This window comes from Ictidomys tridecemlineatus, chromosome 9 (assembly GCF_052094955.1).
Source record: "Ictidomys tridecemlineatus isolate mIctTri1 chromosome 9, mIctTri1.hap1, whole genome shotgun sequence".
In the NCBI taxonomy this organism is placed as follows: Eukaryota; Metazoa; Chordata; class Mammalia; order Rodentia; family Sciuridae; genus Ictidomys; species Ictidomys tridecemlineatus.
This window is the reverse complement of record NC_135485.1, coordinates 67402986-67417516: the sequence shown is the minus strand read 5'-3', so window position 1 is coordinate 67417516 and position 14531 is coordinate 67402986. Positions and strand designations below refer to the sequence as shown.

Below are 14531 nucleotides of genomic sequence, written 5' to 3'. Positions count from 1 at the left end.
ACTATTGAAGTCCACACTTTAAACAGAATGTAATCTTAGTAGCTGGAATAATCTCTTGGGATCTTCAAATTAAAACCCTTTATTTTAGACTGGATACCATTCAGTGGTAGAGCAACTGCCCAGCATATGTAAGACCCAGGCACCACACACACAAACACACAAACACACACACACACACACGCATGCACACACACACAGAACACCTTTATTTATTAATGGATTCCTTATATTTTAAGGGATGATGTCATTAGTAATGCATTCTTATCTAGCCAAATGGTCACATTTTAAAAAAATTTTTTGTGACCCTAAGGGATGCAAACATAATTCATATGTCTTATTCAACCTTAAATTAGCTAATATTTTCCTATTCTCCCTTCTCGCACTTTTAGTAAGGAACAAAATTTGTTTTCTTTCTTATGTGACAGTTCATTTATATATTTAAATAACCAAAATGAAGGTAGTCAAAAAATGAAGAGTTTAAATATTGAAATTTACATAATATAGATTATGAAAAATATATAAACTACCATAATTTAGCATCAGAAATTAAGTTACAAAGCCAATAAATCATTTATTTAGCCATATTCAAGAAGTTCTGTTTGGCACTCAGGATACAAAAGTGAAAAATTTATCATCTGTACTCAACAAATTCAGTTTAGTGGAAGAGGCAAATGCACAGAAAAATGAATATGCAGAAATAAATGCAGTGGTAGACCATTGGAAAGTTCAGGATGACTTGATGGGGACTGGGAGTGGTGGTGATTGTTGAGTAGTCTTGAATACAGAATGAGAATTAGCTATATACAGAAGAGGAGAAAGGGCGTTTCAGGCAAAGAGAACAAAATGTACAAAAGCATGGAATTTTGAAAAGATATGTGAGAAGTTCACTGTGGTTTGGAGCTCAGGGTTGTGGTGAAAAGAGGAAGGAAATGAAATTGAAGCAGTATATTGGGGTTGCATCAGGAAGAGCACTGTACTCAGACAAGACTTCATAGGGCAGCTAGTGGGAAATCGGGGGAGATCATTAAACAAAGGGAAGTGTATAATCACATTTATTTGATAAGAAAATAAATATGACAGGCATGTAAAAAGATGAATTACAGGAAAGACTGATGGGGAGAGACAAGATATGGCAGTAGTCAAGGACAGAAATAAGAGCCTGAATTGAATTAGTAGCTGTAAAAAGGAAGAAAATGGTCAGGTTTTTTATATATGTCTGAAATAATATTGATAGGATTTGAATGTGTGTGTGTGTGTGTGTGTGTGTGTGTGTGTGTGTGTGTGTGTGTATTTAAGAAGGGGAGCCACTTCAGAATCAGGCTCTTGCTTGGCGAGAGCTCAGAATGTTGGTTCCTTTGAATGTGATGTGAAGATTTAAGAAAAAAATGATCATTTCAGTTTTTTTTTAAAATCTTGTATTAGAGATGGGGCATGGTAGTACATACCTGTAATCCCAGCTACTTAGGTGGCTAAGGTAGGAGGATCAAAAGTTAGAGGCCAACTTCTGCAACTTAGTGAGACTTTGTCTCAGAATACAATAAAATGGATATAGCTCAGTGGTAGACTGCTTGTTTAGCACACACAAGGTCCTGAGTTCAATCCCCAGTGTTGCAAAAAAGAGGCAGGAGTAGTGGCACATTCCTGTAACCCCAGTGGCTTGGGAGGCTGAGGCAGAAGGATTACAAATTTGAAGTCATCTTGGGCAATTTAGCGAGAACCTGTCTCAAAAAATGGAAAGAGTTGGAATTGTACCTCCATGGTATAGCACTCATGGGTTCAATTCTCAGCATCAGGGGGGAAAAGTATATTAGGCTGAAATATCTATAAGATAGACAAGTTCACAAGCATTTGAAAAGTTGGTCTACAACTTGAATATAGATAAGTTAGAACTGAAGATACAGACTTGGGAACCATATCCATGTAAATAGCTTCTAGAATGTGAATAAAATTATATATCTAAAAATGAAGAAGGAACAGACATCAAAGGATGAAACCCAGGAAGATTTAAGAATGTAAGACAATTACCCTTGTTCATTTTCAACTATTTCCTTTTGAAAATATGAAAATCTCAGGCTACCTCTAATTGTGGCAGTCCAAATACTTTCCATTAAAGACTCATGACCACCCACCCCATTCCTGCTTCCTGCATTCTTCTCCTCTCTATTTCTCTTAAGAATTCCTAATTTAAGAGATAGTCAGAAGAGAAGGAACATTTTTTTTTAAACTGAGGGAAGATCAGGAGTGGATGACACCCCAGAAGGTAAGGTCATATTAGCATGACATCACTACTGCAAACCCTGAACAAATCATTTCATTTGAATCTGTACATTGCTTCCTGTCACGAAACTGAGTAGAAGAGGCCAATCTGGTGACTTCTTGTGGCTCAATCAAAACTAATTTCCAATATTTTTGGACTATTCAAGCTCATTATCAGCTTTGGGGACTCCTTGGTCCCTTCTCATTCTTTCCAGCAGAGAGCAAACAACAACGAATATACCACTTATGTGACTTTTCTCAACTTTATCTCTTGCCTCTCAGACTCTAAACATTCATGAACAGGTAGGACAATGGGAGATCCTTCCTTTTCTCATTGGCCTTTGCCTACCACCATTGAGTATTTACTACCAGATTTTAGGGAGTTTTCTCAAAAAGTCCTAATTCAAATTGGGCATGGTAGCACATGCCTATAATTCCAGTGACTTGGGAGGCTGAGGAAGGACAATCAGAAGTTTGAGGCCAGCCTCAACAACTTAGCAAGACCCTGTTACAAAATAAAAAATAAAATTAAAAAAAGGGCTGGGGGTGTAATTGGTTAAGCTTCCCTGGGTTCAATCCCTGGTGATGATGATGATGATGATGATGATGATGATGATAATAATAATAATAATAATAAAAAATTAAATTAAAAAGTAAGTCTTAACTTAGACCTTAGGATCCTCTGCCCTGTTCTCTCCCAGAAGGCCATGACTGTCAGCATTCCATTCTTGTTACCAAACCCTGTCAAGTTAGCTTGCCACAGTTTTGTGGATACTGGCAGAAGATGTGAGACTTCTGGGTCAGAGTACTTTACTCACAGCATATCAGGCAGCTTAGGCTTCATGTTCACGCCATTCATTCCCTTACAAGTCTCAGGGACGTGACGTGCAGCAGTCAAGGTGAGTGTTGTACCTGTGATGAGTTTCATCACTGAGGGACTCTGAGCATAGGAAACTCCAAAGCATTATAAAAGGGCTGCAAGCAAACTTGCCTAATCTTTACCCTGGAAGAAAACATTATCTTTATGTCGGGGAACAAACAAACCTGCTCTTTGCTCTTCTTCCAAGGTTGTTCTTTATGCAAAAATCCTTGAAAAGATAATCCAGGAGAAAAAGCAGTTTCTCTTCGTATAGGACTTGCAGAAATGCAACAGACGCATGAAGAATTATCTCCCAACAAGGAGATTCTAAGTGTTCTTTTCTTTTTCCCTCTCTTAAGTCCTCTCCTTTAATGTTTCTAAATTTTTCCTCTTAGTTTCTTTTACGATGTAATTTAATGCATTCAGATTATTTTTAATCAGTATCTTTTAATGACAAAATTCATGAAAAATAAATATCTACATTTAAACATATGAAAACAAAATTCAGACCCAAATTGTCATGGCAATGAAGTCGAAAGGGAATATTTCAGAAAAGGAAAACTCATGCTATGTTTTGAAAGGTATATTTTACTAACTTTAGTGAAAATTCAAAATTAGGAATGATATTTTTGACAAAACTCTATTATTTATGAGGTAAGCTTTACTACAAATATGCATAAAGGCTGTTCTTAAAATGACAACCAATTTTCTTTTATCTAAGTTTGCCTAGTGAAATTAATTCACAGGCAAAAAGTGTAACACAATTGGTAAATTAACATTGTTACATCAAATATGCAATCATGAAATAACAGAAAACACAAATTTTTATGAAATAATATTAATAATGAGGTTGGAGATGTAGCTCAGTGATAGAACATGTACTCTGCATACATGAGGACCTGGGTTCAATCCCCAGTACCTGATAATAATAATCACCATAATATCAATGAAATGGTTTGATTTGGTGGGACACATATGCATTTTGGTTAACTATCCGTTGTTTTTACCATAAGTATTAGAAGAACAAGTTTAAACTACACTACAAATATGAATAATTGTAATACATTAAGGATAATGTTACTGTATTTACCAAATTCTTTACTTTTAGGTAGACAAGGAGATTGTATTTACCTGCCTTCTTGAAGTTGCTCCCAGTTTTGGCCCATGAAATGTGTGCACAAGTGATGCATGTAACTTTCCAAAGGAAACATTTATTACCAGTGTTTACCTGCCCTGTCCGTTCTTCCCCTGCCAGTGCACTAGTAGGAACATGTGCTGATAAGGAGGTACCATAAAACCAAAGCAGCCTGGAAAGTGAACCAACTCACAGAGCCATGTGCGCCTCAGGGGACTTTAAAGGAACAAGAACTAAATTTCAATTGTGTTAAGCTCCTGACACTGAGAGTTCTGCTTTAAAAAAACAGATTTTTTTTTTTTTGGTAACTTAAACTCCACTTAGTCCATCACAACTGGTATAATGCTGCTGTATATTTTAAAAAAATGAATTCTGATGCATATTTTTATGTATTAATTTTTTATTTTTATTTTTAATTTTTTCCAATTAGTTATACATGACAGTAGAATGTATTTTGACACATTATACATAAAGGGAGTATAACTTCTCATTCTTCTGGCTGTACATGATGAGTTATACAGGTTTTGTAGTCATATATGCACATAGGGCAATAATATCCGATTAATTCCACTAGTCATCATTTCTACTCCCATACCTTCTCCCTTCCCTTCACTCTGTGTAATCCAGAGTATCTCTATTCTGCCCTAACACGCCCTCCTCCCCATTATGAATTAGCATCCACATATCAGAGAAAACAGTCAGTCTTTGTTTTTTGAGATTGCTTAGCATGATATTCTCCAGTTCTATCCATTTACCAGCAAATGCCATAAAGTTATTTTTCTTCTTTTTTCCTTTCTATAAAGTTTAATGTAAAATTATTTTGAACAACAAATATTGTTAAGTATTACAATAAACACATACTACTAAGGACATTGTCAAAATTTCTTTCTTTTTTTTTTTTTAAATAAGGCTATTCCACACCTTGAGTTTGTTCTTCCTCCTCCTCCTCCTCCTCCTCCTCTTCTTATTCTAGTTGTAGATGGACACAATACCTTTATTTTATTTATTTATTTTTATGTGGTGCTGAGGATTGAACCCAGTGCCTCACACTTGCCAGGCAAGCACTCTACCACTGAGCCACAACCCCAGCCCTGTCAAAGTTTCTATACACATTAAATGTTATTTTCACAGTTTTAAACATAAAAGAAAATCCACTTTAAAAATTGAACAGTGATAACAGATATGTCTTGGTTTGCTATAGATTTAATACCAAGAACAAAGCCTAGACTGATCCCTTAAGCAGTCTAATTTTAAACTGTACAGTACAGTTTAGTGTTTTTTTGGAAAATAGTATCAGAGTTGGAGAAAATGACTAAGAATCAAAAAATTATAAATAGTTTGAGTATATCTCAACATAGCTAACTGGGACATACAAGAAAAGCACACACACACATGAACAAAACCCCATGTATGTCATTCTTTTTTAAGGCTGAGTAATATTCCATTGTATATATATACCTCAATTTCTTTATCTGATGCATATTGAATGCTAACTCATTCTTGTAAACCTAGCACACTCAAAAGACACAACTATCAATTGTCATGCTTTAATACCATTAGATCTCTTTGTAAGATCCAGTCTCCTCCAGAGTTATGATAATAGTTTTATCTTTGTGTGCTCTTGAGTCTTAAGTGGATTGTTCACCTGGGTATAATCTTAATGTTTATGAGAAAGATGTTCAGTATAAATTTGCAAGGAGAAGTTTTTATCTTTGAAATAGATAGTAAATGTATACTACAGGTACTCATAATGACTTGAAAGCTATCCCTGATGTATTCATACATAATAATTTGTAAGATTTATTTATTTAATTCCATGAAAAGCTCTTATGTATTTTTTTATTTCCCTTTTTGTTTAATATGCTCTTCTTCAGTGGAGATATATTTTTGAGGAAACTATTTCATCTAAAGAAACTTAAAATGTTATATGCTAGGCATGATGGCACATGGCTGTAATCTCAGCTAATCAGGGAGCTGAGGCAGGAAGACTACAAGTTAGAGGTGCCTCTGCATCCAGTGAGATCCTGTCTGAAAATAAGATTTGGAAGGTCTGGAATATAACTCAGTGATAAAGAACCCCTCGGTTCAATATTCAGTACTGAAAATAACTAAATAAAGAAAAAGAAAATGACACTAGAATCTTTTTAATTGCAAATATTTAAAATAAAATATTTGTAAGTGGAAATAAAAATGAATTTTCATTAATGCTTATTTCTTGTTACACTGTGTGTGAACTTCTTCCCATGTTCACCTCATGGTCCAAGCTGATTGCTGTCAAAGAATGAAAAATGAACAATTGGTGTTTATGTTATGTTCTTTGTCATATTTTGTCTGAATAAAAATGTAGTTCCTCAGTTATCTGAGAATTCATTACTAATAATTTTAACCTTAAGTTTTTAATTCCACAGACTATCTTTACTTCACTCAACTACAACTTGAAATTTTCAAAATCAAATTAATTGAGAGGTTGGATTACAAAAGCAAGTGAACCATAATAATGATTACAAAATGAGTGTTTGGTAACCTACTATTTTTTTGTAGTTTAAATAACTTTTTAAAAATGTGATACCATTATTTCATCATAAAAAGCTGGGGGACTGGGGGGTGTAGCTCAGGGGTAGAGTGTATGCTTAGTATTGTGTGGACATCATAGATTAATCATACACAAACTAAAACGGCTATGAAGTCACTAGGCAATGTATCTTATGGGAATATAGAGGTAACCAGCCCACATAGTGATCAGGAAGCAGAGATAGAGAGTCCACTAGCCAGATACAAATGCAGTTTGTTGTTGACTGAAACATTATGTGACACATGACTGTTATTTTACAATATCAAGCACCCGTGCTCAGAAGGGCTTCTTGTTTGGCTCAGGGCTCTGTCTCTGGCATCTTGAAATTCTTAATAATTTTGACCAAAGAGTGCTGAATTTTCATTTTTCACAGAGTCCTTCAAATTGTGTAGTCAATTCTATTACAGTGGTTTGTTTTTACTTTCAAAGGAAGAATGATATAGATACTCTCTAATGCATATGCAGTGATGGCTAATTTTTAAAAATGTGAACTTGTACTTGTTGTCTTTGGATATATTTAGGCATTTTTTTTTCTGCTGAGACAGCACAACTATAGAGGAGGAAAGGTTTTCTGAGGGCTCATGGTTTCAGAGGTCTTAGTCTATAGAAGTCCTTCTCCATTCCTCAGGGCCCAAGGTGAGGCAGAACATCATGCTGGAGGAGTATAGAGGTAACCAGCCCACATAGTGATCAGGAAGCAGAGATAGAGAGTCCACTAGCCAGATACAAACATATACCCCAAAGCCATGCCCGCAATGCCCTACACCCCATCCGCTTCAGTCACTACTCAATCAATCCCATCAGGTGATTAATTCACTGACTGGGTTAAGCCTCTTGTAACACAATCATTTCTTCTCTGAACCCTCTTGCATTGTCTCACATGTGAGCTTCTGGAAGACATCTCACATCCAAATCACAACAGGGTTGAAGCTAAACAATATTTGAAGTGCTGAAAAGCATTCCTTCTTTCTATCATCCCTTCTCTTCTTCTTTTCCATTAGAGTGTTCCTGCTATTTCTTGAGGTTCCACTATTTGCCCACCATGGAAAATGTAGCAAGCATGCTTAATTTTTCATTTAAAGACATCCTTATCCTGTCATGTCTGTTTTCTCTTTTACTACTATAGAGTCCTGCACTGTGCTGTAGGACAGCAACCTCAGTTGCTATTTTACTAATTCCTCTGAGGTCTCTTCATTGTGGCCCAAAACACGAAAGAAGCATATCTGCCTCAGCCTTCCCCCTTCCTCTCTGAAATGCCTTCTTTATTCAGTCTTATCAAAGATCCCATCCACACCAAGGATAAAGAGAAATAAAGGAAGAATATCAGGGAGAAAGCATCTCATTTCAGGTACTCACTCTCAGGATTTTGTTCTTTAACATGATACATTGATTCTACCCCTTTAGATAGGCTGGGGACAGCTCAGTGGTAAAGTGCTTACCCAATGTATCAGGCCCTTGATTGATCCCCAGCACTGCAAATATATAAATAAATAAGTAACAAAAAAAGTTTTCGTGTAAACAATATTCCTGCACTCATTTCAAAACCTTGTATCTCTGTATCTTTGGCTGCAAGAGCCTTGTCCTATGTTCTTAGCCTTATCATTATACACACATGAACCTTGTAATACTTTTTGGCTCCTTTATTACTTTATTGTCTGGTGACTTAATATTTGGCTATTCCATTACTTGTTTGCTTCCTTTGTTCTTCCCTTCTTGCTTCACCTTCCCTTTCTCCCATCCTTTTTTTTTTTTTCCCTTCCTTTCCAACTCCTCCTTAGGAAACAAGTCTAAAGATCTTGTTTCCTCTTGAAATGGTGAAATGGAAAAAAAACCCCAAAACCGAAAAAATCAACTCACCAACTTTCAATTTTGAAAGACGAGGGTATTGCCAGCTTGTGTCTGTAAGCATGAAGTGTCATGTCAGCAAAGGCCCTTTCTTTGTTCACCACAGGAAGCAATCTGGTCATAACAACTTCCTTTCAATAGTTCAATAGAATTATTGTCTCTGAAGCTTATCAGATAGACTCAGTACCAGAAATCCCCATTGGCAACAAAGTAGAAATGATCTCTTTTTATAATCACTAAACTATATTTCTCTCAAAGTGACATTTATTTGTATTCTCTTTGTTTATTAAGTTAGCTTGCATTGCTCCCTAATTATGGTAAAAAGTTTGAAAGTGGAGAGTGCAAGTAGGTGATACTTTAAAGTCACTGAATTAAAACTATATTTGTGACTTGAAGTCACTGGGTGGGTGGAGGGGCAGAGAGAAATGAATAGTTAGATGTTTGTGGCTTCCTATATTGCCACATTTCCAGTAAGTATAGCTAGTAGCCGGTGACTATCATAATCTGTGATGGCAGCCTCATCTGTACTCCCTCTAAAATGATTTTTTAAAAAACACACCCTATTTAATTATCTTTTGTTTTAAATTTGAGAGATCTTTAACATTTCTGTGTTATCTCCCTTCCAGTCCTCTACTTCATATTAGAAAATTATTTTCAGCTCAGAGATTAAAATAATAAGAACTAGGAAGGCAATTCATGAATTCTTGGATTAAGAATAATGATTTAGGAGCTGGGCGCAGCTGCGCACTCCTGTAATCCCAGAGGTTCACAAGACTGAGACAGGAGGGTTGAGAGTTCAAAGCCAGCCTCAGCAAAAGCGGGGTGCTAAGCAACTCAATGAGACCCTGTCTCTAAATAAAATACAAAATAGGTCTGGGGATGTGACTTAGTGGTGAGTACCCCTGAGTTTAGTCCCTGGTACCCTCCCTCCAAAAAAGAATAATGACTTGGGCTGGGGATGTAGCTCATTAGTGGAGTGCTTGTTTATTATACACAGGGCCCTGGATTCGGTCCCCAGTACCAAAAAAAAAAAAAAAAAAAAAAAAAAAAAGGCTTCTCAGGCATTCTTTGGGGGTGACAACCTTCTAATTAGACTCTTGCATCTCTCCCTCCCACATTCTTCATTCTCTCCCTCCCCATCAACAATACTAAATCCTGCAGAGGCAAATCCCCATTTCTACATTTTTGCTCTTCTTCAGTCTTAGCTTAAATGACATTTCTATTGAAGGAATCTAAAAGATACCACTGTGGAGATATTTTATTTATTCTTATTTTGTTTTTTTCCTTCTTTAAATTTTCTCACTGCTATTTATGTTTTTTTTTTTTTGGTTTGTTTATTTTTCTTTCTTTAGTGGCCTGACTTTTTCCTCTGGTGTTTTCTGTTCTCCTTTCCCTTCTTCAGTTAGTGACTCACTTCATCTCTTTAGATCCCATCTTGAAGCATTCCTGTTCCTGTTTTCTTTGGACTGGGCTTGACTCCCACACAGTCTTATTCCCTTACACTCCCCTTAGTGTATTTGCCAGGGTTGCAAGTGTGCTTAATTGTACTTTTCTGTATTTAGATGTTAGTTCTCTTTTTAATGTTTTAAAATTTAAATTTTTTCTTGGAATAGATTATCCAGTCCATTTCCATCCCATTTCTCCTCCTTGGCTTTGAAATAAAGATGAACAGAATAAAGAGCAGTAGATTTTATGACACAGAATTAAAGAGCTTCAGGCTGATGTTTTCCTTACAGCCCTGTGATTAGGCGTCTCTTCAGACGTGGGGTTGAGTCTCACATCTGGTGCATGGAGAATTTGTCCTCAGCAAGCCAGGAAGGACTTTCAGACATTATGTATTATGGGAAGCGCAACAAAATTCCCAGAGGAAGTTGCAAAGCATGGATACAAGAATAGAAGAAAAAAGTACATCTGAGAAATTGATAATGTCATGGTTACTTTTGAACACATATAAGAGTTGCTTGTAGTCATTATTTCCACAGCTCCATCCCTGCTTCACCCTTTTATGTGTACCTATTTCTCCAGGGCTCCATCCAGCTCTCTCCACTTGGATAGACTGAGCATGTGGGTGAGATTGCACCACACTGCTTTGGGCTTGTTTGGCTTTGTGACTAAAACTGCTTCACAAGCCCTTTCCTGCCTTCTTTGGTTCTGATGACCAACTGTGGGAAGGGGCAGTCTGCTCAGGGTAGCAGGAGCCAGGGTGCCATCCAACATGACAGTATTTGGGTTCTTAGAAAGGATCTGGGATTGATGTCAAGGCTAAGCACTAAGTGCCTTCTCTTTTTGGTAACAGGCAATGCTAGCTTGTAACATATTCCTTGTGACAGAGGTGGCACGAAGTTAAGACAGAGACCATAGAAGTGATGGTATTATTCTTTGGACTCCGAAGGAAAACAAACAGTGTCTATAGTGTTTACCTGGAAGTTCTCTGAAAGTTAAAATTTTCACTGGCATAATTGGGATGTTTTGTCTTGTCACATATGTGTCTGAGAGATGTTGGGAGGTGGAAACTGAGCAAGGTTGTGGTTGTGGGTCAGTGATATATATCATGGGGAGTTTAACCCTTCATTTTATAGATGAAAGAAAATTGAGGTTCAAAGAGTTTGAAATACTTATTAAACATCGCACAGCTTGTCCAGGCTCTCTAATAGTCTTTCCATTACACCACACTGGTCTACAGTGTTTGCACCTGCTGTCTGTACCAGAATTTGCTGTTATTAAAATGACAAAGCTTATGACATCTTATTTTAATGTAATGTCTCCTGATGTTATTTTTTCTCTCTCTGATTAAAAATACAATGCATAGACCTTATGGAGAATAGGAGATTTAGAAACATATGGGCTGAGGATATGGTTCAGTGGTATAGCACTCTGCATAGAACTGGGGGAGATCTGGATTTGATTCTGGGCATAACAAAATTTTTTTTAAATTATTGAATGCTAGAAAATTTAAAAGCGTAGAAGAAAATAACAATGCTTTGTAATTCTATTATCCAGATATAATTATCACTAATATTTCATTCTTTTTTCTGATAATTTTCTGCCCATAGACATGTATGTGTAAATGTGTGTGTGTGTGTGTGTGTGTGTGTGTGTGTGTGTGTGTGCATGCGCCAGCATACGCAAGTGCATTTATGAAATTGGGATTATATATTTAATGTCAGCCTGGCTTCTGTAGTGAAAATAGGCGAAACTGACCCAGTTTCAAACTTACAGAAGGAAAGGAATTTCTTGGCAGACGACAAAATAAAAAAACACCCAGGCCTTAAAAAAATAGGACCCAGGACGCTTCAGGGAGATCTGTAGCAGGAATTTAGAGATGCTTTTCTCAGAAGAGAAATTAAACTCTGGATAGGCAAAAGTTGCATTATATAGAGAGGTCTTAATTTTGACATTTATCATCACATTTTGGTTGGATAAAGTGTAACTTAAAATTTTTCTGTAACTGAAGTCAGTTTGTTGGCAGTTCAGTGCAATCCTGTCTCTTCTAGGTTATCATTACAGTCAAAGTTTAGACTCCTTTTCAGGGCTGTTTTTCACTCTCAAGGTTTCTCCTATCCATCCAACCTCCCTCCCTCCCTCCCTGTGGTGTTTCTGGGAATTTAGGGAGCTCATTCTAATCCACTCTGCCAACAAAGGAGAGGTATCTGGTCTTTTGTGATCTTTGAATCCTTCCTGGCTATAAAGTTTTACCTTGCCTGGAGTTTGCTTGTGGGTTTGTTCTGGGCCCTGAGCAAAGTACATGGTGCCAGTTTGGTCATCTTTCTCTGCTGCTGAGAACCAGCTGCCCCTGGCTTTAGTATGGGGCCTTCTCATCCTTTGCTGTGTTCTTCTCCTACTTCTCTCTCTCCGGTATGCTGGCTGCCTCATTGTGCCTCGTTCCTTTCCATGACCATTTCAGTGAATATGGGGACTGTGGGGGTATGGGGGTGCCCCCGCTCTTCAGTCCTCTCTAGTCCTGACTCACTGACATTCATACCCTTCTTCAGCGACCTTGTATTATCGGCAGGTATTCTGAAAGTGGTTCCTCACTGATTCTGTGAAAGAAGTCTAACAAAAGGACTTTCTTTTCTGATATTATGAGAACTACTTGGAAAGGGGTCAGAGCCTTTCAACGGACAGGAAGGAGGACAGTCCCCTCAGGGACTCTTCCTATGTCTGATTTTTTTTTTCTTTCCCTCTTTCTCCAGGCTCTTCCCTGTAGAATAGAGATTCCCAGAAAAGGAATTTTTCTTCTTCCTTTTTATCAGGCAGGAAATTGACCAATATTTAACCTTATGTTAAATATTGCATTATATTTCATTCTGTGATTAACTTTTGTAATCTCTAAACTCTGGTCTTCTAGATACTGCCTGAATTTTCTAATCATGTTCCTTTTTATTAATTCAAAATAAAATATTTTTTTTCTCTAAGTGGCCCTACTTGTTTGTATCAAAGGTTCTTTGCTTCAGGGTGTTAAACTTTCTCTGAGTTAAAGAGACATTCAAGCTTGTAATGAATTTCTGTTCCCCCAAAGATAATGACTCTGATGGATCCAATGGATTCTCAGCTAGCTACAGAGCAACAATATAATTTTGGGAAAGAAAAATCCTTCAGTTAAAAATTTCCAGCTATGACTTTATCTTTTTTTTTATTCAGTTCAATATCCTGTGTGTTTCATGGTTAAGAGATTCTAAGCTCTGTGTGGTGGCACATTCTTGCAATTTCAGTGATCCAGGAGACTGAGGCAGGAGGATCTCAGGTTTGAGGTCAGTCTTAACAATTTAGTAAGACCCTCAGCAACTTAGCTAGACACTGTCTCAAAAAGGACTGGAGAGGTAGCTCAGTGGATTGGATCTCCAGTATTGGTGGGAGGAGAAGAGAAGAGGAGAGAAGAGGAAAGGAACGGAAAGGAAAAGAAGAAATGAAAAGAAAAATGAAGGAAGAAAAAGAGAAAGTGTGTGTGGGGAGAGAAAGGGGAAATGTGTGAAAAAAGGTTAAGCTGGTGTGATGATTGCATACTTATAGTCTCCTCTACTAGGGAAGCTGAGTCATGACTTGAGCCCATGAGCAACATGGGGGGACCTTATCTTAAAAGCAACAGAAAAATTAAAATTTAAAAGTGCTCTAGAAAGATTTGCAAAATAGTTTTCTGAGACACTTGTTCTCATTTCACTTCCTACCAACAGTGTAGCAGGGTATAAGACTTGCTGCACTTTTGCTGACTTTGGATAATGATTTAATCTTAGCTTATCACAGCCCTCACTACCTTATGGAAACAGAAAGGGGTCATTTTAACAACTGCTAATTTCAACATTGCCTTTTGTCTTCCTTGCTAGCTGATTTGGGATCTTAGACATTTTGGAATTTCTCCCTAAGCCCCATCACCGAGTGTTTCTAAGTATGCTGGGGCTCTCACTCTTAGGCTTATATGCTTACTTCCTTCTGACTGGCTTTGCCTAGTCCAACAGCTAAGATGTGAAGCTTCAGAGTTGTTCCATGTGGAGTGTAGGAGGATGTCTTGTCTCCCAGTGTGTCATTCTAACAGGATTGAAGCTGTGCTGGTGTGTTCCAATGGTTTAAAAATGTCAATGAAATTGCTCTTTCAGGTTTTCTTTCTTTCTTTCTTTCTTTCTTTCTTTCTTTCTTTCTTTCTTTCTTTCTTTCTTTCTTTCTTTCTTTTTTTTCTGTAAAGCTTCTCTCTTCCTCTGTAGAAGTTCAAACTGGTTTGAAAGACAAAGATTATAGGCATATAAGATTGTACCTATTAAATTGTTATTTTACTGGGCTAAATTATTACTAATTTTTTCTTTAGAATACATTCTTTTCCAAGAAGGTCTTCAGTTCACTTACAAATGCAAGCCCACCTCATAATTCTGACT

At 37.0% G+C, this 14531-nt stretch overlaps 1 protein-coding gene across 4 annotated transcripts in view; it reads right to left on the bottom strand.

The window, feature by feature from the left end:
* LOC144366766 (estradiol 17-beta-dehydrogenase 11-like) overlaps positions 1-14531 on the bottom strand; it is a 92566-nt gene that overhangs the window by 9762 nt on the left and 68273 nt on the right. Inside the window, exon 6 of one of the 4 annotated variants that reach the window (XM_078021572.1) lies at positions 4633-6521. The exons of 2 other annotated variants lie outside the window; for them this stretch is intronic. In XM_078021572.1, the coding sequence (XP_077877698.1) occupies positions 6503-6521 (19 nt within the window). In that variant the 3' untranslated portion in view covers positions 4633-6502. Of the gene's footprint in view, positions 1-4632; positions 6522-9696; positions 14373-14531 lie in introns of those variants that run through there. One more of the 4 variants, XM_078021570.1, reaches the window with a different exon arrangement.